This window comes from Macrosteles quadrilineatus, unplaced genomic scaffold (assembly GCF_028750875.1).
Source record: "Macrosteles quadrilineatus isolate MER2022 unplaced genomic scaffold, UCM_ALF_1.0 Scaffold_8__2_contigs__length_117827958, whole genome shotgun sequence".
Lineage (NCBI taxonomy): Eukaryota > Metazoa > Arthropoda > Insecta > Hemiptera > Cicadellidae > Macrosteles > Macrosteles quadrilineatus.
Genome location: NW_026542601.1, coordinates 82,735,933 through 82,761,919, shown reverse-complemented (window position 1 = coordinate 82,761,919; position 25,987 = coordinate 82,735,933). Strand labels below are relative to the sequence as shown.

Genomic DNA, 25,987 nt, shown 5'->3' with positions numbered 1-25,987 from the left:
AAAATGCAATAGACCATTGTTTTTTAAATTTTTATCAAACATCTTAATTTTTATCTTTGAATCTATTTACTATGGAGTTTTTACAACTGATCCTCCGTCATTTTATATTATTCTTGTTCAAAATTTAATGTAGAACACGAAAATTACATTATCTACTCAAATCCATATACAGGTATTTGAGAAATCGCTGTATTAAGTATAAAAACATGGTTATTTTTTAAAAACATAAAATAATTTTTTTGGAAGCTAATTTTGAGACTTGGAACATTTGATATGCATCATCACACTTCATTTACTTTGTACTTACACCAAAAAATTTTTGTCACACTGAGTACAAATCACCCTGTATATATGTTATGTTCTATTTATTTTGGCCCCTCTATTATGTACGTTTGGCTGTTTATTTACGGGACACCCTGTGTAAAAGAGATGTATAATGATTTTGTGTTAACTCTATCTCATAATCTGGAGCATGTAATGGAGCTGAATGAGTTGGACTTGAATCGCTCTCATTCGTCAAACTGCCAGCACCATTGTCTCTTATCCTTCTGTAGACTTTGCAGACAAATAATGCTTGGTCTAGAGATCTGAAATCATCGTTGAGTTGTTTTAGCCGTCATTTATCTATGAGTTTTGATTTTGTAAATTCGGAAGGCTCGGCAAGGCGCTGGGTTGACAATTAAAATTAACTGAAAATTAATTGTCAATGGGCAGAATTGTTAGCTATTGCCAACCATTAGTTTTCTCAGTCTCTCTCCTTTCTACTCGTCTCCTTCCTTATTACCACTTCCTTCATTGTTACTATCTTCATATCACGATTATTAGATAAGAAACTGTATGGATCATAAACATAACCTATATTCGTCGTTGAAATAACTGTTTTTATTGGTTTATTTAGAGCGCAAATACATATGCTGCTTTAGCTGAGTGCGGCCATACATTTCGAGAGTGGCAATGATTGTGCTCGTAATACATGCATGATTTTTCCTACCACCATAAATTAAATTGTAATAACACAAAGATTACATTTTTAGATGGATATGGAACTTAATTTAACTTATGTTTGCTTTTAGCGAATTTCCCTATAGGGAAGTAGCTATTACCGTAGGTCTCATGGTAAGACCTAAGCCCGGGACCGATTTACTTTTTCATTTTGATGTCCCCAGAGGCCAAAAACACCATTCGTTCAAATTTTTATATATATATATATATATGTGTGTCCATCCGCACGATAACTTGAGTAATTTTTGTCCGATTTTGATAAAATTTGGTGTGAAGGTGTAAGGCGGGATAAACTTGAATGAGTTCGCGAACCAGCATGATCGGACTATGGGAACGGGGGTTTATGGGGGGTTTTATGTGGTAAAAATGGGTTTTTCCCATTTTTGACCCTAAAAACACAAAATTTCACAATTTCTTTGTAAACCATTTTGTAGAGCTTAAAAAAACAAATAATTTAGTATATTGAAGCGTTATTATGTGCCTAATTGTTACGGTTAAAATTAAAAAAAAATTTAATTTTAAAATTTCCATGTTATTCTTATGGAGAATAAAGTCAACTGTTGTAGTTTGCTTGTTTATGAAACATATTTTGATCAAATTTGGAAAATTCATTAATTTCTTACTAAACCACCAGTACCTTTAAACATTTTACATAAAAACAACTCTTTTACCCTCCCTGTTGCAGCAAACCTAAGTACTCATTAAACTAATTCTGTTTAAATAGGGAATAAATATGATATTTTTAAGGAGACATTTTAGTCTAAATCCAATCAGGCAGATGGAAATTCGCTAAGTCTGCAGGTTTGCTGCGGCGGGAGTATTTTAAGGTTGTTATAGTAAAGGTTGTGGTATTTACTTACCGGTTGTTAACTAACGTATCGGATCTGCGACCGTGGTTGGTCTAGAAACGAAAACTGTGAAATCAGCTGATTTAGCTAGCGGGAATGTTTTAATCCCACTCTGTAGCGTAGATGAGCTATTTTGCGTACTGTTGAGGTATAGCAAAGTGATAATTTCCATGCAATGGTTGGAGAATACTTTTCATACATGCTTTTATAAATGCCACTTCAATAACTCCTCTTCTCCGGCCCCTGTTGGTGATGTTACCATCTGAATGAGCTACTCTGCCATGCTAGTGTATGACACGGTTATGACACGCGCTAGCCCCACGCAGGACCGCAGGACACGTCAGTGTGGGTGGAAGGACAAAGGACTCGGAGACTATCCTGGCCATCTGTGCTAAGTTGCATCACCAGCACAACAATGTATACACGCATAGCTCATGTGAAAACCCGACTCGAGGTTATAATCCTGTGGTGCTAGTGGAGAGCTTTGACAAAAGGAATTGAGGATTTACCGTTTAGCTGTAGACTACCAATACTTTAGTAATTGGGTAAAATACGTTTAACACTACAAATTGTTCCAGAATTGTGTGCCACTATAATAATTGAGACAAAATCAGAAAATATAAAAAGCATATCAGAAATCTAGAACACCTTTTCCAACTTATTCACCTTTTTCCAAAGAGTTTAGGATGCTAATTTTGGCATAGTGTATTTATTTGAATGTTTTTGATAGCTTTAATGATTCGAGAAAGGTATTATCCGGCTTAAAACGTATCTACGACTTTGGTGAATTCTATGAAGTGTCATATGTCGGTTAAAACCAGCGAACACAGAATAAATTTGTATTCTGTGTTCGCTGGTTAAAACGCATTTAGTCAACATTTTACACAACTACTTTTAATTTTACCTGTATTTTAAATTTGCTAACTTTCACAAAAGTTTTTGCCAGTATGTAATTATCAATTGTTGTTAATTTCCCACTATTATTTATTGCACTACCTACTTGATCAATAGGATGCTTATATGCATCACCTACTTTGTACAGTATTTAAATTGTTAATAGATTGAACAGGCTTTTAATTAGAATAACTTCCAACAATTACTAAAAGTGGAGAGTTGTGAAGGCAAGGGTTTGCATGATAAGTCATATCAGTGACCTTCAGTGGACGTGGGTCGATATCAAGGTCATCCTACTGCAATATGCAGCTTGTCGTGCCGTCAACAGTCTGGTTAATTTAGTTGAAACTGTTTTAGAATTGTATTTGTTCAGTTTTGAACTGCATTGAACCATTGGACGTCTATAGAATTCGATAGTTCAATAGAACGTCAGTGCCGATTGTATCTATGAACTCTAGTTTTATTGATATGGTTTTTAAGACCACTCGGCCTGGTTTTTTTTTTTTTTATCGGATTATCCCTCGAGTTCTGTGGCAATAGTATTATTATATTCTACTGTTCAGTGCAATATTTAATTTGAAATTGTTACCCAATACAATACCTCTTAAGGCTTTGTGATGTACTCTATTTAACATGCATGAAGAAGTTGCCATATTATTTCAATTTTTGTAAAGCTACGACACGGGTTTAAATTGTAGATACAGTAGAAACTGATCTAAAGCACTGTTCCGACCTTATAAAGTATCAGACATAATTGAGTCTCAGAGGATACCCTCTTCTCCCCCTACTATTGCTCATGTTCTAGTTATGAATCTCGAGAAAAACATGTTTTTCATGCGCTAATAATGTTTGCGCAATCGATCTGGTTCTTCATCTTCTGCATTTGATGTTGAAGGATTTCTCGTTCTAATGATTTAATTTAGTTGGCTTAGTTTTGATCAAGTAAAAAAAATATGAGGGGGTTTTCCGTTATTTATCGGTAAAATTAAACTTCAGTATTTCTGTAATCTTCTAAATGGAATGCGAATTTAGAGGGATAGCCTATGTAAAAGGTCAAGAGGAATAAGGTATTATTTACTTAGAGCCTATGTGAAATATGCATGAAACGTTCATTTTGATTTTAATGTTTTTACTGATATTTTTCAGGACCCTATTTTGTTATCTTCTCCACCTTACTAATACAATATTTTATGATAACCTGTATTACTGTATTGACTTCTTCAAGATTATGTCCCTAACGTTGGCTAAAAGATTCATTGAATCTTTTCTCGTGATAATTAGAGCGATTGTGTTAGACGTAGACACCTCTTCTGAGGTGGAAATTTTACCCTTAAAGAAAAAAGGAGTCAACAATTTGTCTTTGGCTGAACCTTTTGCACGAGTGATGACTGATGGGTATCCTTCAACCCCTCGTTTAACATGTAGGTTAGCAATGTCGCGGAACTCGCAATCTGTAGTGACATGAAAGGCGATTATCGGCGCCGCCAGTTTCAACACAGTCCGGGTTTGACCTTATACATTTCTCAAGTGTTGCTGCTGTGACGCCAGCTTTCACACCAGTGATGTAGGAGACAACGTACTGTAGCCACCTTCTCACATTTGGCTGAATACTTTGTACCCTATATTCACAAGCTGTTAGTCTTGTAAAGGTTTTTTTTGTATAGGGAAGTTGATACACTTGTGAGTTTGCTGTTTTTCAATTAGTTAGGCCTAGACAACCTACCCTAGAATAAACTAGTACAAAACGAACGTGGACGGTATCACTCAGCGTCTTATGGATATATTGGATGTTTGTTGATCAATTTGATTATTAGGAACTTGTTAGGAAGTGCTGATCGCCTGCTAACACTACAACCGATTCCACCAAACTGCCGTAGTGATAGCGAGGACTTGGTTATCAGCGGACATCGACCTTGTGCTGATAGCTTGCTAACACTACAACCGGTTCCACCGAACTGTCGTAGTGATAGTGAAGATTTGGTTATCTGCGGACCATTTACCTTGTGCTGATAGCTTGCTAACACTACAACCGGTTTCCCCAAACTGTCGTAGTGATAGTGAGGACTTGGTTATCAGCGGACATCGACCTTGTGCTGATAGCTTGCTAACACTACAACCGGTTTCCCCAAACTGTCGTAGTGATAGTGAGGACTTGGTTATCAGCGGACATCGACCTTGTGCTGATAGCTTGCTAACACTACAACCGGTTCCACCGAACTGTCGTAGTGATAGTGAAGATTTGGTTATCTGCGGACCATTTACCTTGTGCTGATAGCTTGCTAACACTACAACCGGTTTCCCCAAACTGTCGTAGTGATAGTGAGGACTTGGTTATCAGCGGACATCGACCTTGTGCTGATAGCTTGCTAACACTACAACCGGTTTCCCCAAACTGTCGTAGTGATAGCGAGGACTTGGTTATCAGCGGACATCGACCTTGTGCTGATAGCTTGCTAACACTACAACCGGTTCCACCGAACTGTCGTAGTGATAGTGAGGACTTGGTTATCAGCGGACATCGACCTTGTGCTGATAGCTTGCTAACACTACAACCGGTTCCACCGAACTGTCGTAGTGATAGTGAGGACTTGGTTATCAGCGGACATCGACCTTGTGCTGATAGCTTGCTAACACTACAACCGGTTCCACCGAACTGTCGTAGTGATAGTGAGGACTTGGTTATCAGCGGACATCGACCTTGTGCTGATAACTAACTAACACTATAACCGGTTTCCCCAAACTGTCGTAGTGATAGTGAGGACATGGTTATCAGTGATAGCGAGGACTTGGTTATCAGCGGATATCGACCTTGTGCTGATAACTAACTAACACTATAACGGGTTCCACCAAATTGTCGTAGTGATAGCGAGGACTTGGTTATCATCGGACATCGACCTTGTGCTGATAGCTTACTAACACTACAACCGGTTCCACCAAACTGTCGTAGTGATAGTGAGGACTTGGTTATCAGCGGACCATTTACCTTGTGCTGATATGTAGCTTGCTAACACTACACCCGGTTTCCCCAAACTGTAGTAGTGATAGTGAGGACTTGGTTATCAGCGGACATCGACCTTGTGCTGATAGCTTGCTAACACTACAACCGGTTCCACCGAACATTCGTAGTGATAGTGAGGACTTGGTTATCAGCAGACATCGACCTTGTGCTGATAGCTTGCTAACACTACAACCGGTTCCACCGAACATTCGTAGTGATAGTGAGGACTTGGTTATCAGCAGACATCGACCTTGTGCTGATAGCTTGCTAACACTACACCCGGTTTCCCCAAACTGTCGTAGTGATAGTGAGGACTTGGTTATCAGCGGACATCGACCTTGTGCTGATAGCTTGCTAACACTACAACCGGTTCCACCGAACATTCGTAGTGATAGTGAGGACTTGGTTATCAGCGGACATCGACCTTGTGCTGATAGCTTGCTAACACTACAACCGGTTCCACCGAACATTCGTAGTGATAGTGAGGACTTGGTTATCAGCGGACATCGACCTTGTGCTGATAGCTTGCTAACACTACAACCGGTTCCACCGAACATTCGTAGTGATAGTGAGGACTTGGTTATCAGCGGACCATTTACCTTGTGCTGATATGTAGCTTGCTAACACTACACCCGGTTTCCCCAAACTGTAGTAGTGATAGTGAAGATTTGGTTATCAGTGGACCATTTACCTTGTGCTGATAGCTTGCTAACACTACAACCGGTTCCACCAAACTGTCGTAGTGATAGCGAGGACTTGGTTATCAGCGGACATCGACCTTGTGCTGATAGCCCACTGGCACGACAACCGGTTCGCGATATTGGCGCGCCTAAACAACCGGTTCCAGAGACATCACTAGTGGAATGTTCTACCACGTAATTCACTACCGGAGGAAGATTAAAACAACTTGCATTTTTCCCTAGTCAGGTTGCTCTTTCCCAGGGAAGGTTCGTTGGACAGTGCTACTGTACTTGATTGGACATTATCAGTCTTGTAAAATTATACTCGTTCACTTCTTGTTAGGATTGGATTATTGGAGTTGAAATTAATGAGTTTCTACCCTCAGGAAAACTCTTGTTGATGAAGTGATGCTATAGTAGTGTTCATCTCTTTTGTCAGTTTGTTTATAACTATTGTTAATTTATGATAATAAAATATCGGAAACAATATTCTTCATTGTTGTGACAAACAATTTGTTTTAAACCCTTAGATCTCAAGTACAGTGTAGTTAATCTTCGATGGCCGGAATTGTATGATAAAATATACTAAATATTCGCAATTATATAAAAATATTACGATTGCCTAATCATGATGTAAACGGATGTTCCCTGTTGTCTAGGAATAAGAGCGTGCAACATTTATACTGAACGAACGAGTTCAAATCCCACTAATCAACAATGCCAATATAATATGCCATGTCCTAGTGGTTTGGAATCCACCTCACTTATTTTCGCTTTTGGAGGAAAGTTATAGGCTTCTTAGGCCAAAATGACTATCCCTAGTCTACATGAAAAGACTTAATTATTTGTTATTCTTGTGCAGTTCTTCGTTCTTTCAATTCAATCGTATGGTCTAATCTTAGCGTCCTACTACCCATTGCGGAAGGAGTCCATTATCTAAACTCCCTTATGTCCCTTAAGTTTCAAACCACAAACTTTATTAGCTTTCAGAAAAAGAGACTACTTGAATCTACGTTTCATCCCCAGCTGTCATTTTCGCGGTACACCCAAGCTACCTTGTGTAATAATTGTATTTGTCTGTTTCAGAAAGTGGACCCCGAGCTGATATTCACGAAACAGGAGAGGATCGGCAAGGGGTCGTTCGGTGAGGTGTTCAAAGGAATCGACAACCGCACGCAGCAGGTGGTGGCCATCAAGATCATAGACCTAGAGGAGGCTGAAGATGAGATCGAGGATATTCAGCAGGAGATCATGGTGCTGTCCCAGTGCGACAGTCCCTTCGTCACCAAGTACTTCGGATCATACCTCAAGGTCAGTCTCAGCTTGAATACAGTGGCAAGTCCGTCCAGAACTTGGGAATGTGGGACGTTTTGTAATCGGGTGTTCCTGAATTACGTTAAATACTCCCAGGGAGTAGGTTGGGTTAGGCTAGGTTAGGATGGATGACACGTAAACAAGGGCATTCCTTCTGCCGGCAACTCGCCCCTACCACCTGGCTAGGGCTTGTCGGAACCAAGGAACATTTTGTGGGACCCTTTGAGGGCTTGGCGCAATCAATGCACGACCTTTCAGGCACTTAAACTAAAACTGCGATGAGATTATAACGCTTAAAACTTTGAATATTTGAGATTGATTCGTTATTAAAATTATTTTTTCGTAGAAAATGGTACGGTATGGCCATGTTGGAGTGTCTTTTAGGTTCTATTTTTTAGTCCCTCCCACCTTCACATCCTAGTACGCTATGTCTAGCCTGGAACTGTTTCTCAGATTACTTCAAGTAGTCCTAGAGGGTTGCGGTATTACCACATTGATATAATCCATTGGTGATTGGCGGGATTTGAACCCAGGACTACTGGCTCCGAAGCACCGCGTTCTACCGTTGTACTATACCAGCTCGGCTCTTCCCTTTAAGTTGGAATAACTATATTCAAACTGTCTAAACTTATCGTGAGCTTCGACTGCGTGGCGCCATGACGTACTAAGTTACTGTATTATGAATTTGTAAAAACTAGCCCCTGCATCAATACCAAAATTTTGTTTCACTAAATTATAAATGTTTTTCCTAATTCACGTTTTTCAATATATTTTAAGATATTCAACCCTTTCTTTTAAATTAAAATTGAAATTGCAATATAAAGACAATATGACGCAAACCAATATAAACATAATGTTGTTTCACATAACAGATGGTGTTTTTGCTTCTCGGTATTTCACAGGAATGAAACCCAAGTACGTAACCAATATGGTGTATCTGCGAGTATTGTTCTAACTGTATATTGCATCACAGACTGATTAAATCTGTACACGGTCATTCCTCGCTCGTTCATTAAATGTTGAAATATCAATTGTGTCAGCTATTCTAATAATTAAAAATTAAACTAATTGGTATTATGCGAGTGTTTTTGCTCGTTTGAAATTTGAGTTTATTTATAAAACGTATGGACGATTATAAAAAATTTACAAGATTTAATTGAATCCATTATTGCATCTATCCATTATTGCATTATTTGCATTTTGTTTCGTTATGCCAGAGTGCTGATGTTAAAATTAAATTGAAATAAAAATTAAAGTGTTTTAAATGCATTATTTATGAACAAAATATAGATTGGTTAAGTCGTATCTATATATTAATAGGCAAGCATGTTTCTTTAAAACGTTTTTTCTCAGCTCGTGTGCATCGCAGGGAAAATGCGCTTATTGTTTGAAAGATATTTTCCTGTAGGTGTGCAGAATCCCTTTATAAATAAAAATAGGCTCAAAAAAGAGGTCGTAAAATGATTTTAAAATTTTAACATGGGCTTTATGGGTCGCCATGCTAGTACGAAATAACAAAGAAATATAAAATGAAAATAAAAATCGAAGAAATCCCAATCATAATATGTTTTATTTACAGTGTGGGGTGAAAATAGAGAAGTCTGTTCATTATATAGTTTTGGTCGAGATTTCGACCACTGGACGACCTCTAGTAATAAATTAATACTTAAACAATGATAATATAAAAAAACACATTCTCGTGATCTATAGGTTAGAGGGAGTATAAGAAGCATTTTTAAAGTGTTTAAATTTAGGTATGATTTTGACTTGACAAACTTCAATTTTGTTTGCTGCAAACTGTATTGCTGCAAACATAGAATGTCCACTGTATTTAGTAGGTCATTGTTAGTAATAAAATAAGAAGAAATCGTTTATTCAAGACTTCAAGAAAGATCTTCTTTAATTGATCAAAGAGTTGCCTCATGGTTAATAGTAATCGTTGTCCAATAAAGGAGTAAAATAAGGCTGCAAAAAGTAGGTACATAATTTGCCTTTTATATACCATTTGTAAACATCATTTTTACCGAGTTTCCATTACATTTTAGGGTTCGTTCTGACCCTTACGTAAACTCGTATTCAGCTGATACATTAAGGGACGATAATAAAGGAGTATTTTTAAACCAATCCAAAACCTAAGTGTTCTACTGGATGCGTATGAGATGTGTTGATAAAACGTATTACAATAGTAAGGTTTGAGTTTAGTTTGACTTATTTATGGATATTTTAATCCTTTGCTTGAAGTATGGAACGAAAAGCAACACGAGAAGCGAATTACTCATTATATCAGGTATCACAGATTGTACAGCCATTAAATGTAACCATGAACACAGAAAATGGCCAAATACGATCCCATCATCGATAATCAACATATCGAATGATATTTAAAAACGCCCAATCGATTGATGCATACGGTACGTGGTGGGGAGACTGTAATTAGTCTATTTCACACCCTGCGAGAGGTGGGGATGGGGTTGCTAATTTGCCGCCATATTTAACCGGTTGGCGCCATAATCACTGAGGACACCAGCTGTTAATCACCTGTTAGCGCCGTGCCGTGCGCCGCGTTTAAATTGATGCGGTAATATCAGAGATTGGTGTATTGCATTGATCTCGTCCAGGTGGTTCTACCCGCAACCGTTTTGTAATTTGTTTTATTTTAAGGTAAAAATAAGTTTACTTCATACTGAATGTAATAGGTTATTCAGTTTGAAACACCTACAAAAGGCAGGAAGTTAATGGATAAAATTGAAAAGAAATTTGATATTTTTTTAAGAATTTTTAAGGATCGCGAATTAATTGCTTCAAAGAGTTCCTTAATTGCGCCAAGCCCAAGCCAGAGCGTTGGCAAGTCAGAGGTGAGTTGTCGGAATGTCCTTTAACGATTCATCCTAATCTATCCTATCCTAACTTAACTTCTAACTTAACCTAACCTAACCTAACTGAACCTAACCTAACCTACTCAATTATACAGCCAAATAGGGCCGCCACTTGGCGCAGTAAATGAACGTAACGTATCGGGTGGCTCCCTGTCGGAGTAGTGCCCGTCCATTTTAAGAACTATGGTATTATCCGCATTTGAACCTTGAATATTTTTAGCAAATTAGTATTTCATACGCATAGATGATCTTCAATTTGAAATAATCATATACTATTGACCATTAACAATTTTCATTTCTACGCCAGTGGCATTTTACAATAGGTCGACGTGAAAATAAAGTTTTCTGGATGCTGGGAATGGAACCTGTCCACCCCACACTGAAACCGAGACCCTAACCACTTGGCTAGCAACATACCCAATTGATGAATTACAAGAATGATTCATAATTCTAGAAAATACCTGTTTCAGCAAACTTGTTTATAGCAACAGTAAATGGTACCAAGATAGGCACTGTACAATACGTGCTTTATCTTAGACGTTAACTGTTCTCCGCAAGAATAGTGGTCGCATTAAAAGAAATTACGCAACGTTTCAAGGTACTGGTAAGATAATGTTAAGTGGTGCTGATAAAACTGTGTAAAACCCCTTTCCTGATATGTTACTGAGCGTGTATCGCACAGAAATTGCCTTTTATTATTAATACAACAGCCATTAAGTTGATTAAAATGACGTGTGACACTGTGCACCTACTTTTCTAAATGTAAGGTTAGCTGCTGCTAAATTAAATGAAATGAAATACGTTTATTTATCCCAATATTATTACAGAAAGATAAAGATAAATGAAAACAGAGAGCAAGATTAACTACAGTAGTACAACTATAATTGTTATACGAATCTGCCATAGCCTACTTATGGGATAGGCCTACATGGGCAGGTTCCTGCCATGGTTCCTGCGCGTAGGCCTGGTTGTTATCAGTCTGCGAAATTTTAAGGGCAAAAACTGAAAATGGGAGATTTTTTTCCTTAATTATTTAAAAGAAAACTGAAATGTGGTAGAGAATGTTGGCGACGACAACCAAAGCCAGTTCAATCAAAAAAAGACATTTGGAGGGTGGGGGGGGTCTAAGGGTCAGTGGGGGGGAAAAAGGTACGCATTTTGGGTTTTTTGATTATATCTCGAAAACTATCAACTTTTTGTATACCATAGTAAATTATAAAATTGAAGAAGATTAAATTTTCTACAAGAAAAGTATATAATGTGTTTATTTTGGTTCAACAGATTACGAGTTATAACTTATTTAATTGATATCTTATTAAAATACTCCTTCCATAAGAAATACATGTAAATTAGTATGCGAAATGGGGCGAATCCTATCCGCCCAAAGGAAATATAACTGATATTCTGGAAATTTTGACCAAATTTCCAGTAATTTGACACTTTAATAATGAAATTTTGTCAAAAATTAAAGCGAGGGTGAGCGTTTAAAAATGGGATGATTTAAGGTTTTTTTTTATATTTCCAATAAAAAACACCAAAACTCGACATTTTGTTACCTCGCCCTCGCCTTAATTTTGGATCAATTTTAATGATTAAAGTGTCAAATTACTGAAAATTTTGTCTAGATTTCCAGAATATCAGTTATATTTCCTTTGGGCGGATAGGATTCGCCCCATTTCGCATACTAATTTACATGTATTTCTTATGGAAGGAGTATTTTAATAAGATATCAATTAAATAAGTTATAACTCGTAATCTGTTGAACCAAAATAAACACATTATATACTTTTCTTGTAGAAAATTTAATCTTCTTCAATTTTATAATTTACTATAGTATACAAAAAGTTGATAGTTTTCGAGATATAATCAAAAAACCCAAAATGCGTACCTTTTTCCCCCCCTTTTCCCCCCCTCCACCCCCTGGCTCACCACTTAGGAGTCAGGACTTTTGGTATGTTAACACCCTAAGCCCCCAGAACAAGTTTCTGAAGGAATCGCTTAGTTACCTGCTCACGCACTCTACACCTCATTCCTTGACTGGACTACAACTATTGTTTTGGAAAATGTTTGGAATAAATTGTTCGTACTTTTAATCGTGCCACGTTCTTTTCATCCTAATTTTGAGAAACTCATATACAAATCAGACGCCAAAACATGCACATCAGCTGTTAATTCCAATGGGTTGTTTTATGCAGTTTAATAATGGCATTTGTAAAACTTAATTACAACTACATTTGTCCAAAACTAAATTTACAGCCCCTGCTCTAATTGCATACTGTAATACATCGGTAAAGATTTTGTAAGCACGAATACATTAAAATTGTCCAATTTACGTAAAAGAATTTTGAAGGAAATACAAATCGTCGGCATCGATAGGAAACACAGTAATGAAAACATAAATTTCATCAGATTCGCAAATTGGAATTTCACTAGGAGATATTGCCGATTTTCATCTCAGTTTTACTACTTGAATTCCTTATTAAAATTGGGTTTCGATTTTATTTACATAATTTATTCTTACATTTGGCAGACATACTGAAGCTAACCGTGGAAGAAATCGGCTATGCCGTATCTGTTAATCACTCATGTTGATTTTTATGATCTTTAGTATTTATGGTGTACCGATTTTTATTTGGAAAATTTATAGATGGTATCGTAATAAAGAACTCAAAAATAAGTAACTAAAAAATATACAACGACAGTTTGGTGGAACCATAACCTGTGTTCCTTTCCGACCTAACCTAACCTAACCACTATTATATCACCTTCATCTCCAGCGTGTGTCGCTTTTGTTCCATGGTTGAAGGCTAATTTCTTCACATCGCTTTTGTTCCGGGGTCAGCAGGTAGATTTCAAAGCTGGCCGAAACATACCTTCTGTTCCGTGGAGATCTGTCTTGTTTCGTGAGAGAGGGGGCTGCACTCTCCTTCCCCCAAATCCTCTCTTTCGCTCTCCTCCTAATTCTTTCTTTCACAGTTTAGGTTAGGTTAGGTTAAATTATTTAAATTATTGATATTTTTGTTAAGGAGAAAATTATAACTAAACGAGTTTTAAAGCTCGCATGATAGAAAGGATTAGGAGGGCGAAAGAGATATTTCGGCCCAAAATCCTCAGATGTGGCCTGCGGTCCAACCGTCTATCACTTCGTCCCAAAAATATTTGACAGGTCTTTGGGAGGATATTAAACTACACATAAAAACGAACAAACATTATATTTAAAATCGACTCACCACAAACTGCGTTAGGTTACGTAAGGTTAGGTTTGGTCAGGTTAGGTTAGGTCAGGTTAGGTTACCATTAGGCTGCAAAGTATCAGGTAATGGGGCCTCTTACTACCTCAACTGCTTTCCCCTTGTAAATTTTTCGTCGGGCCGAAATCGAAATGTTACTGAATTAAATCAACTGTAAAAGTGAGTTGGGCGGGAAGTGCTGCCGTTTGTCTAATAAATTTTATTTTGACCGAAGTGTTACCACACCTCGGAGTTATCTGCCCTCTATCTCGAGTGACCCACGGCGGTAGGTCGCCTCGAGAGTCCTCTAGGCGAGACAAAGACAGAAGATGTCAACAAAGACGTTTAAGAGTCCTCTACACTCTAAACCTCCATCTTCTAAGTTCACTCTTCTTGTGGCCATTGTTGTGATGGGCAAACACAATGGATACCTTTCTATGAAGTCTAAAAATAGCTTCCAGTGGAGAAAAATACCCCCGCCGCAGCAAACCTGCAGACTTAGCGAATTTCCATTTGCCTGATTGGATTTAAACTAAAATGCCTCCTTAAAAATATCACATTTATTCCCTATTTAAACAGAATTAGTTTAATGAGTACTTAGGTTTGCTGCAACAGGGAGGGTAAAAGTTTTTTTTTATGTAAAATGTTAAAAGGTACTGTGGTTTAGTAAGAAATTAATGTATAATCCAAATTTGATCAAAATATGTTCATAAACAGACAAACTACAACAGTTGACTTATCCTCCATAAGAATAACATGGGAATTTTAAAATTACAATTTTTTTGAATTTTCTCCGTAACAATTTGGCGCATAATAACGCTTCAATATACTAAATTATTTGTTTTTTTAAGCTCTACAAAATGGTTTAAAAAGAAATTTTGAAATTTTGTGTTTTTAGGGTCAAAAATGGGAAAACCCTATTTTTACCCCATAAAACCCCCCATAAACCCCCGTTCTCATAGTCCGATCATGCTGGTTCGCGAACTCATTCAAGTTTATCCCGCCTTACACCTTCAAACCAAATTTTACCAAAATCGGACAAAAATTACTCAAGTTATCGTGCGGATGGACACACATATATATATACATATATATTAATTTAGGTGTTCACTTAATAGGGCTGCTGATATATTAAATATTTAAGTAAATAAGTACAACTGAGCACCCTGTATATTATATTTTATAAAAAGAAGTGACATGTTTCGGACATTAGTCCATTTTCAAACTTCAAAATACATTAAACACTTAACTGTTGTTTATATTGTTTGTTTGTAAATAAATATAATGTTTTTTTTTTTAGATGAGTTATTGAAATTACTAGATAAAATACTGTTCCTAAAATCAACAGTATTTTATCTAGTAATTTCAATAACTCATCTCAAAACAAAAATTTATATAATGTCCGAAACATGTCACTTCTTTTTATAAAATATAATATACAGGGTGCTCAGTTGTACTTATTTACTTAAATATTTAATATATATATATATATATATATATATAAATTTGAACGAATGGTGGTTTTGGCCTCTGGGGACATCATAATGAAAAAGTAAATTATAGTTTTTAGTTTCCTACTTCAGTTTGATTCATGACGTTTTTTTTATGAATTTAAAAAGTGTCTTCCGTGGGTCCATGGTCATTGGACTTTCTCTAGTCGTTTATTCACACAAAACAAATTGTTCTTGGATAGTGGTAGGCCTATGTATTATATATGAACTGTAGGAATAATTTATGTATTTCTTTACTTTTAAAGTTGGTAAAATTTTTATAATTGAAAGAGGTCAGTTCAGCATTCTCATTCATTGTTTTAAGTAACTTAATGTTGTTTTTTTCAAGGGATATAATGTTATTGTTACTATACATTTTGCTCAAACCCATAAATTCGTTATCTTTGAACCAAAACGTGTTTCCACACTTTCTTTTCGATTAGTTTTTTGTACTTTTTCTTTTCGGTTCACTCAGGGCTCTTAAATAAAGATAGTTTTAAAATGATTCCCATTACATTTTATTATACTAGAACAAATTTTTATAACGTTTATTTGGTATTATTTGGACAACGTCCGATTACAATTTTACTTATTCATTTTTTTATCTTGATTTTAGCGATCATGAAATAAAGAAATAATTTTATTTGAACAAAACTAGATTAATTCAATTTGATAAACATTTAGCATATTATAGTCCTTATAACTCTAGACGAAATTGTAGAACCCCCATTGCTGTAAACCTGCGGTTAAACAGTGTTTGCAACTTTTGTGATTTTCCCCATATAATATCATGGTTACTACCACCACTCATAAGAGTTGTTGTATAAGGGGAAAGTATACGTCAGGTCAGATTGCTGATATTGTTATATCAACTCGTGACACTTGGCTATCGAAACACAGCGATTGTCTCAGCTAGTCAGCTGTTGCTTTCTTTCTAATCAGCTGGTGTTGCGCGAGTTGCGACGGAAACTACCGCCCCCACACGCGCCCTGTGTTAACAGTATTTCTACCAAGGATTCCTACTACAAAATTGGCGTTTCGTCATAACTTGTGTGTAAATTAATGGCTTTGTTGAGAAAGGATGTTGCGTATACAATATGTGTAACACGCTTACCTTTATGTATACTAGCTGTTACCCACGGGCTTCGCCCCGTTTGACATCATAAGTATTAATAAAACTATTGATTGGTTAAGTTAACCTGAAATAAACAAAATACAGTAAAAGAAACAAATAATCACACCTGATTTTAATAAGGTAATAAATTGAAAGAATAACAAACAAATAAGTACAGCTGAGGTATTTTTAACATTAGGTATATGAAAAGTTCCCTTTAGAAAGGAATTACGACCTTAAAGGGCAATTATGACAAATGGATAATTTTGCGCAAGGTTTCTCGTCATGACGAACATTTTAAGTATATGGTTTATGGGGGTGTGACTTGTAGTTTTCTCAAAAGTTCATGGGTACTTTTGGCTTTATATATAGATTCTCTATTATGAATTGCTTAATTGGTTAAGCCGTAATAAACTTCTCCATAACTATATTCACAATAATCTTCAATCTTTGAAGTCACGGGTGGAGGAGAAGCAATGAATAGTATTTTCGTGTGTGCCAATTAATGTATTTTTAATCAGTTGAAAACCCATTGTCCAAATAATGCTTGTTAGTTAGTGTGTGTCGCTTTTTCATACAAGTATTTTTCTGGTTTACAAATGTTTAAAATATTTAATTGGTTACTCTACTGTATATTTTAATAACAATGGTGGCCGGTTCGGTACTGGGATCGTTTTAAAGGGCTTGTTCTCGGCAAGATGGACTCCGTTGTCCTCATACTTTCGTTCAGCAAAGCTCATTCATTCAACTCATTCGAGTGCCATTCTTACAGCGCTTCTTTTGTGCCAGTGTCGTACCTCTATAACTATTTAATTACGAATAATTACAACCTTTTTGTTTATATGTGTCCAGACGTAATTTGACTATCATCAAACCTAACTTATTACCTTAACGTAACGTTAACCGATTGTTCATTAATATAAATACCCCCGCCGCAGCAAACCTGCCGTCTAAGCGAATTTCCATTTGGCCGAATTGATTTTCAATTGATCTATTTAAATAACATTAGGTTTAACGAGTACCTAGGTTTGCTGCTACAAGGAAACTAATAAAGTAGTGTGTTTTTAGTAAAATATTTATAGCTTACTATAAAATAAATAAATTTGCCAAGTTTGATCAAAATATATCCATAAACAAGCAAACTACAACATTTTACAATATTCTCCATAAGATTAACATGGTAATTTTAAATTTACCATTTTTTTAGTTTTCTCCGTAACGAATAACCGTACAAAAACCCTTTGATATACTGAATTGTTTGTTTTTTAAGCTCTTTAAGAAGGTTTAGAGAAAAATTGGGAAATTTTGTGTTTTGAGGGTAAGAAGTGAGAAAAACCAATTTTTACCCCATAAAACCCCCCATAAAACCCTGTTCCCATAGTCCGATCATGCTGGATCGCGAACTCATTCAAGTTTATCCCGCCTTACACCTTAAAACCAAATTTCATCAAAATCGGATAAAAATTACTCAAGTTATCGTGTTCACGGACACATATATATATAAATCTATATATATATATATATATATATATATATATATATATATAAATTTGAACGAATGGTGTTTTTGGCCTCTGGGGACATTAAAATGAAAAAGTAAATCGGTCCCGGGCCTAAGTCTTACCATGAGACCTACGGTAATAGCTACTTCCCTATAGGGAAATTCGCTAAAAATATTTTCATCACTCGACTAGCTTTGAGCTGTTCCCTCCCTCGCTAGTGACACCTGCACCGGCGCGCCTGTCAGTGTCACATCACCCGTCGCTCGGTCAGCTGCACAGGTGCAACACCTCCAGCTCCACAGGAAGTGCGCGACGGGCGGTCACCGGCTACCTGTTACTTCCTGTGGCGGCGCTCGTCATACGTTGACACCTACCACATCACCACCGAGCATAGAATAAACAAGTGTAATAAATAGCAACAGTTTAAAATAAAAGCTAAAAATGTTATTCTTTGTGCACACCACAGCTCAGTTCACACTCGAATTTATCGGGTTTTCACTTTTTCAACTTTTGTTAAAGTTACGAAATGAAACTTTAAACTAGTTTTGGAAGTTTTTAAGTTTTTTACCATCGATATTCGTAATCTCTTACCTGATTGGGTTTCAACAACTGTCTTAAATTTGTCTTTTAAAATGTGTGTACTGAATTTAATAAATGTAATGTTGCAGTAAAAAAAAAAAACTGTTTCTAGTACATTAGAATAAGCTTTAATTTGTGATTAGAGTATCTTATTACGAACTGTCCAAACCCTGGTCTTGTTACTAATTTTGGTCTTTTCTTAGATAGCATCATTAATTCGTAGCCAAATGACAAATTGCATCTGGGTCTGGAAGATCTTTCTTGGAATCAAACCAGTGCTTTAATAATACAGTAATTTGTTTTTCAAGATTTATTATAAAGAATGCACTAAAGTAGTACAGTACTTGAAATGAGTGGCAATTTAAGAAGTTCTATATATATATATATATAATACCAATGAAAATAACAAAACTTGAAATGCAATCAAATATAACTTTAATTTTTGAATATCAACATAGAAGACAAACTGAGAAGACAAACCTTAGTGAAAATATTGGTAAATGTAATTCACTGTTGGGTAAATTAACTTGTATGGAAATAAGTTGAAACTCCAATGAAATGTCAATTCTCCAAGATATAGAAGCGCAGATAAGTCAGAATAATCAAGTCTGGATCTGCCTCAGTTTATGAGAGATTTTGTTTAAGAGCCGCACAGCGGGGTTTCTTTATTTGATGAAAATGAGATAGAAGCCTACCTCTGTCTCTGACAATCTCCGCAAAGTAAGATCTTGTTGAATGAAATTTATCAAACAGCGCTACGTAAAAACTTGGCTTTTGATTTTGTTCTGACAGATCTATAAGTAACATTTTCATTTGCGACTTTTAGCGAATTTCCCTATAGGGAAGTAGCTATTACCGTAGGTGGCACGGTAAAACCTAGGCCCGGGACCGATTTACTATTTCATTTTGATGTTCCAAGAGGCCAAAAACACCATTCGTTCAAATTTTTATATATGTGTCCGTGAACGCGATAACTTGAGTAATTTTTGTCCGATTTTGATGAAATTTTGTTTCAAGGTGTAAGGCGAGATAAACTTGAATGAGTTCGCGAACCAGCATGATCGGACCATGGGAACGGGGTTTCCCGGTGGGTTTTATGGGGTAAAAATTTGTTTTTCTCATTTTTGACCCCCAAAACACAAAATTTTCCAATTTATCTCTAGACCATATTAAAGAGCTTAAAAAAACAAATAATTTAGTATATCAAAGTGTTTTTGTACGGTTATTGGTAACGGAGAAAATTCAAAAAATTGTAAATTAAAAATTCCCATGTTATTCTTATAGAGAATATTGAAAATGTTGTAGTTTGTTTGTTTATGGATATATTTTGATAAAACTAGGCAAATTTATTTATTTTATACTAAGCTATTAATATTTTACTAAAACACGCTTTATTAGTTTCAGTTTCCTTGTGGCAGCAAACCTAGGTACTCGTTAAACCTAAATAGATTCAATTGAAAATCATTCGGAGAAATGGAAATTTGCTTAGTCAGCAGGTTTGCTGCGGCGGGGGTATTTATATATACACTCTGAGAAGAGTTTTTTTCTCCCTAAGACTGTGTTTAAAGAGTTAAATATTTTATTTATCAGTTTTCTCATAAGGTTGAAGGTTAAAGGGGTTTCCTGAAATATTTTGCTAGATTATTTTTTCCTTCATAACCCAATCTTATGTATTAAAATCTTTTGCAAAACTTATCACAGCTAGCCTGACCATACTACTGACCGAAGTACACGCGGGTTGTACCAAAAGAAAGGTTATCGGTCCTTTGAGAATATTTATGATAATTGGGTCAAAAATGGAAATTGAACTTTTCTAATGGAGATTTTAACAATTTGATATATTAATAGACAAGCATGTTTATTGATAACCTTTTTTCTCAGGTCGTGTGCATCGAAGGGATAATCTACGCATACTGTTAGAAAGATATGCCTGTAGATAGGCATCCCTTTAAAAATTAAAATAGGCTAAAAAATAAGCACAAAAAATGAATTTAAAATTTTAAAAATTGACATGGGCCTTATGGGTTGCTATGTTGGTGACAAAATAACAACAAAATATAAACATAAAATCAAAACAATGGAAGAAATTCCAAACACATGTTTTATTTACAGCGTTGGGAGAAAATAGATAAGTTTGTACAATAAGTTACATATAGGTTACGTGGTCAAGTTTTCGACCACGGAGCAAGCTCTAGTTTTCAACTAAGATTGCTTTTGCCTAAATTCTTAACTGTAAACAAAATATTAAATACACATTGCAGTCATGTAAAGTTTAAATATACTGCCATTAGTATCATGGTTTAAATTAAATTTTTCAACAACATTGTGTAACTTTTTTCAACAATCTTCAAAGCTCTATGTAACATATTTAACATCCAAAACAACAATAATAATGAGAGATATAGAACTTTTTCACCCTATATTCCATGGAAAAACTGTAAAAATTAATTCTTCATTCTGTTGACCAAACAGTTTTGAAAAAATACTGTAGGCTACATTTGTATGATGAAACCAATGCTTTAGAATAGATAATAATAATTATCAATTAAAAAACCCGATGTATGATGTGGTGTTATTTATTCAATTCATGAAAGCAAAGATAACTTTCAAGAAGGCTGTTGTGGAATCTTCTTTGCTCTTAGATAACACCTGGTACTGGCACACATCCCATCTTTTTCTATAGTTTTGCCAATGTTGTCAAGTGGTGATTTGTGCTCAGTTACTGACTACCATATTCTATCCAAGTCTATTCAGACCTTGCCTATTATTTGTGTAATTGGGTTGGATTTTAAAATGTTTCTCTAGTTAAAATTTTAACCTAGTTGAAAAAATATGTTGAAGAATCTTAAAATTATTTTTTTACTTGTACTATACTGAAATAAAATGATAAAATATACCACAAGTTACTGATTGACCTTCAAGAACTTCATATAATGCACATTCACCCAAAAATCCAGTTTTTATTGAACAACTTGTCCCCAATCTGTTTATCTTGTTGAACAAACCACATTACCTAAGCTCCTTGCAATAAGTGGGGTTTCAGTATAATTTTTCTTTTTTAAAATAGACGACACAACTGCCGTGATATATTCTATGAAGACACCTAATCTATTCATTAAATTTTAGATGATGGACAGCGTATATCTTGTACTGGTCAATGATAGGAAGCGAACCGCTCTATTGCGATGGTAGATTTCTCGAACGGTAGATGGTAATCTGCTCCATGTGGTAGTAGACCGTTCCATGGTAGAGATGATAAAACGGTCCATTGTAGATGGTAACCTGTTCCATGATATGTGGTAGACCATTCCATGGTAGAGATGATTAAAAACACTCCATTGTAGATGGTAACCTGTTCCATGATATGTGGTAGACCATTCCATGGTAGAGATGATTAAAAACACTCCATTGTAGATGGTAACCTGTTCCTTGATATGCGGTAGACCATTCCATGGTAGAGATGATTAAACGCTCCATGGTAGATGGTAAACTGGTCCATGATAGATGGATAGCTAAGATGTAATGTAATCCTAGTGAGGACAATGACCAGAAAATTTGCTGTTTCCTCCATTCAGACAATTGTCTCGTAGGACAATACAATAGTCCAGCGCCACGCCACTGTTAATGTCCTTGCTGTCATGTGTCTCAAGTAACAAACAACCTTGTTCCCAATCATTTTATTCTCAAAGACTGAAGGAGTTTATACGAGCAACATTTTGTATTATTAGCTCGTTAAAATACTTTTGCATTGCTAAACATGTAAAGTTTGAAAAGCTTTTATTTTGGAATAGTTATATTTTATTTGTACACCGTAAACTCAAAGTTTTGTATTTTTATAAGCGACTTCACTGTTTATCATGGTAAATTTTATACTATTTCAGCGTATAGTTAAAATTGCTCACATTCACTGAAGTACATACTTAAGGAGTTAACAATTTTTATCTCAAAAAGTAAAAAAAAAAAAAAACATATCAAGACATTTTGGTTAAACTATCTGACCAAAATTATAAGAATAGGAACAGGAAATTATAATTCAGAGAACTTACTTACAAAGCAATTATTTTGCTGAATCACATAGCTTTTAAATTGTAACTAAACAAAAACTAGCTAAGTTAAGCAACAAAAAGACTGTCGTTTAATGCATAGATTGAAGGAATTGATTTAATTTAGTCATTTTAATTGACTCTGAATTAGATGCTGACACTTATCAAATGGCTAGTCATTAAAGTGGGACAAGCTTGTGACGAAGAATGACTTAGTTGGTCCGTGTATCAGCCGTCGGACCACACCTTGCATTAGCTAAATGGCACTACATCTCAATCTTGTCATTTTGTCTTAGTGTCTGTAACTCTCGCTAATTGCAATCTTTTTATCACTCTTTTGGTGAAGCGCTTTTGTAAGATTGACAAATCAATAATGTCAGACTAAACTATTACGTACCTCATCTTGCAGTTCAATTACGAGGTAATAGTTTAGTCTATACTACGCAGTTCAGGGGTAACAAAATGGAATTTAATAATGTCAGTTTGAAAAATGTCATCAATTTGGTAATCATTGCAATTTTGAAAGGGTCTGTTCAATTGTTTACTTGCAGGAAAAGTTGTTTTGGAAATATTTATCTTGAAGGCATTCAGATTATGGGATTCAGAATCATTTGATTATCTGAGCCTTGCTGGTCGCATAAATATTCTGCTTCCTTCCCAAAATACTAAACTTATTGTCCATATTTTCTTAATTATATGGTTGATGTTCTGTATAGAGGATTCTCAACAAAAGGTTATTAAGTACTGTAATGTGTCTACAAATGTTGAACAACGTCATCGCTTATTACTTGATGATTTGAACATATCTATTTGGATGCAGTTTTACAGTCACCTGTAGTTCAATTTCAATGTCATTAATGGTGTATTTAAACTTATTATACTGTAGCTAGACTTACGATTAAATTGTTATTTGAGTAAATGGATATTTAGCATGAAGGATATTAAAACCTGTCCTCACAGAACTCAGTCTTTAAGTCAATATGTAGCTGAAGGTATATTGCTTAGCTAATAATCTGAAGGTTTGATCCCGAGAAAAGACAATGTTTTTGATCATTCGAAACTGAAAACTAGTTATCTCTGATCATTGAGCAACTTAATGGTCCTCGTCAAAGGAACACCTGATTTTATTAGTAACAAAGCAGTCTTTCATTCAACTCTCATTTGTCACTCATCTTCGCCTTACGCTGATGTGTCAGTTGTATAAATCTAACCTAACGTGATGTTGTAGGGTACGAAGCTATGGATCATCATGGAGTACCTGGGCGGCGGCTCGGCCCTGGACCTGATGAAGGCCGGCAGTTTTGAGGAGATGCACATCGCCATCATCCTTAGAGAAGTACTCAAGGGGTTGGACTACCTGCATAGCGAGCGGAAACTCCACAGGGACATAAAAGGTGATTGAATACACTGGTTAACCTTCGTAAGTGGAATGTTTCACTTAATAAAAGCCCCAAATATGTTTACTCTTCAAAAGAGAATTCTGAGACTAATGAACAAATCAGTTACCTCTGAGATTCCGATGTAACTTCTGCAATTCTTGTCATCACGAAATGCAAATGGGTTCTTAAAGATGTCACTGTGTTTACGAGTGGCGTCACAGAGATTACCACAGAGTGTTAGAAGATAACATTTTTCAGAAGGCATTAAATTGTTTTAACATTAAGTAAATTGACTCTCTAATAATAGGGTATGATAAAAACTACAGAGAAGCAATGTACAGAGATAACTTGCTTATAGCTCATTAGCTGTTATTAATGGACCAGTTTTCATTTTCCTTAGGTTAATCTTTTAGTTTCACCTACACATGTTAAATGATATTAAACTAGACTATACTTACCATTTGAAAATTTGGAGCCAGCCCCCAGCTCCACTGATGGGCAAAGTTTTCAAAATTAACTACAGTATCATTATTGTAGCTACGTAGCCCCTCATATCTAAGAAGGCTGCTTCAAAACGATTTCAAATGTGGTTAATAAGTTAAGGGGGTGTTACATTTCTGCTGCCCTGTTAATCAATTAACATCTGATGAAGATTTGTTTGATTATAATTGAAACAATAAACACAGTTGAAGTAGTAGAAACAATATTAGCTGATTAGTTACATTGTTTTACCATTTTGGAAAGGCTGTCTACCGGTCCATGACCAATTGTGGTGATTATTACTGCATTATGGACAATAATGGTGCCGGCTTGTATGTGGAGCACCGAATGGAGCTAACAGCACGGAACACAACTTAATTAGGAGTCCCAAATATAGATGGAACCTAATCCTAATATTACAGTCTTAATTCATGGTTCAATTTTTCAAATATAAAGCTCAGAAACAAAGTTTTGTAAAGAAACAATCCAAACGATAATCTTGGTACTGCATTTGATATATTTTTTGATATAATCAAGCACATCATTTGTTTAAAAGTATAATTAAATTAGATTATATTTTACCATTGAGAAATTGCAATTGCGTTCAGGACATATTGTTTGGGATTGAACCAGCAACCTTTAGATATGATGGTAAACCTTACAACCACTCGGTCAATTAGTTGGTTGAATCAATAATGAAAATTACTGATTTATGTCAAATACACAAACTTTGTTACCAAGTCAAACTGATGCAACGACTTATTGTGAGCTATAGAAACTGTTATGTCCCATTATCCTGGTCAGCAACCAAAAATAAAGTGGAAAATAGTATTTCAGATATTAGCACATTCTGTGACTAGCTCGCAAAACTATGTTCTTTTTAAATAAAAATTGGCGACAGCGTGTCCATTTCAGTATCCAATAGTCAATAGTAATACTCTATTACCGTACTTTGTTTGTGATTTTAGGCATAATGGACATTAACTATAAACATACTATAAAGAAATTTTACGTACCTTCTAAAAACTAAATGTTTTACTTTACACTATACATTTAAAGAAAGAACACGATAAAATTAATGTGGGACATTATTAATTTACCCAGGAAAACAATTAACTTAATTTTGAAAACCTCTAAGAATTCTACTGAAAAACATTGTTCTCTGAATGATTTGAAGTTAAGAACAAAGTTAGCTTATTGACAAAAGATTATAGATCTTTGAAATGGAAAAGGACCTGAAATAATGTTCTTTGAAAATATAAGAAACTTCAAAGAATAATCTCTTTAAAATCTGTAACAATCATTGTCAAGTGTTTCTAACTAGGCTAGTTAAGATAATAATACTTCAACTGACTTTTAAAAACTAATTTCAATTAATAAAATATGAAACTAAATCTTTATCTAATTTTGTGTCTTTGTAGGTCAAAAGATAAATACAGATACAATTTCAGTTGTTTTTTCAGAGGTTGCTAGATTATTAAGTTTTTTTATTGTTATAAATGTTTGATGGACTGATTTCTGTGATATTGAACAAAATTGTCAATACGTTATAAGTAAA

The 25,987-nt window shown here is 35.4% G+C and overlaps 1 protein-coding gene across 2 annotated transcripts in view; it reads left to right on the top strand.

Annotated features, from left to right (window-relative positions):
• LOC129001268 (serine/threonine-protein kinase 26-like) overlaps positions 1-25,987 on the top strand; it is a 164,337-nt gene that overhangs the window by 124,226 nt on the left and 14,124 nt on the right. For both annotated transcript variants that reach the window (XM_054428510.1, XM_054428509.1), the window contains exons 2-3: positions 7,509-7,733; positions 23,799-23,964. In XM_054428510.1, coding sequence (XP_054284485.1) covers positions 7,509-7,733; positions 23,799-23,964 — 391 coding nt within the window. The remainder of the gene's footprint in view (positions 1-7,508; positions 7,734-23,798; positions 23,965-25,987) is intronic.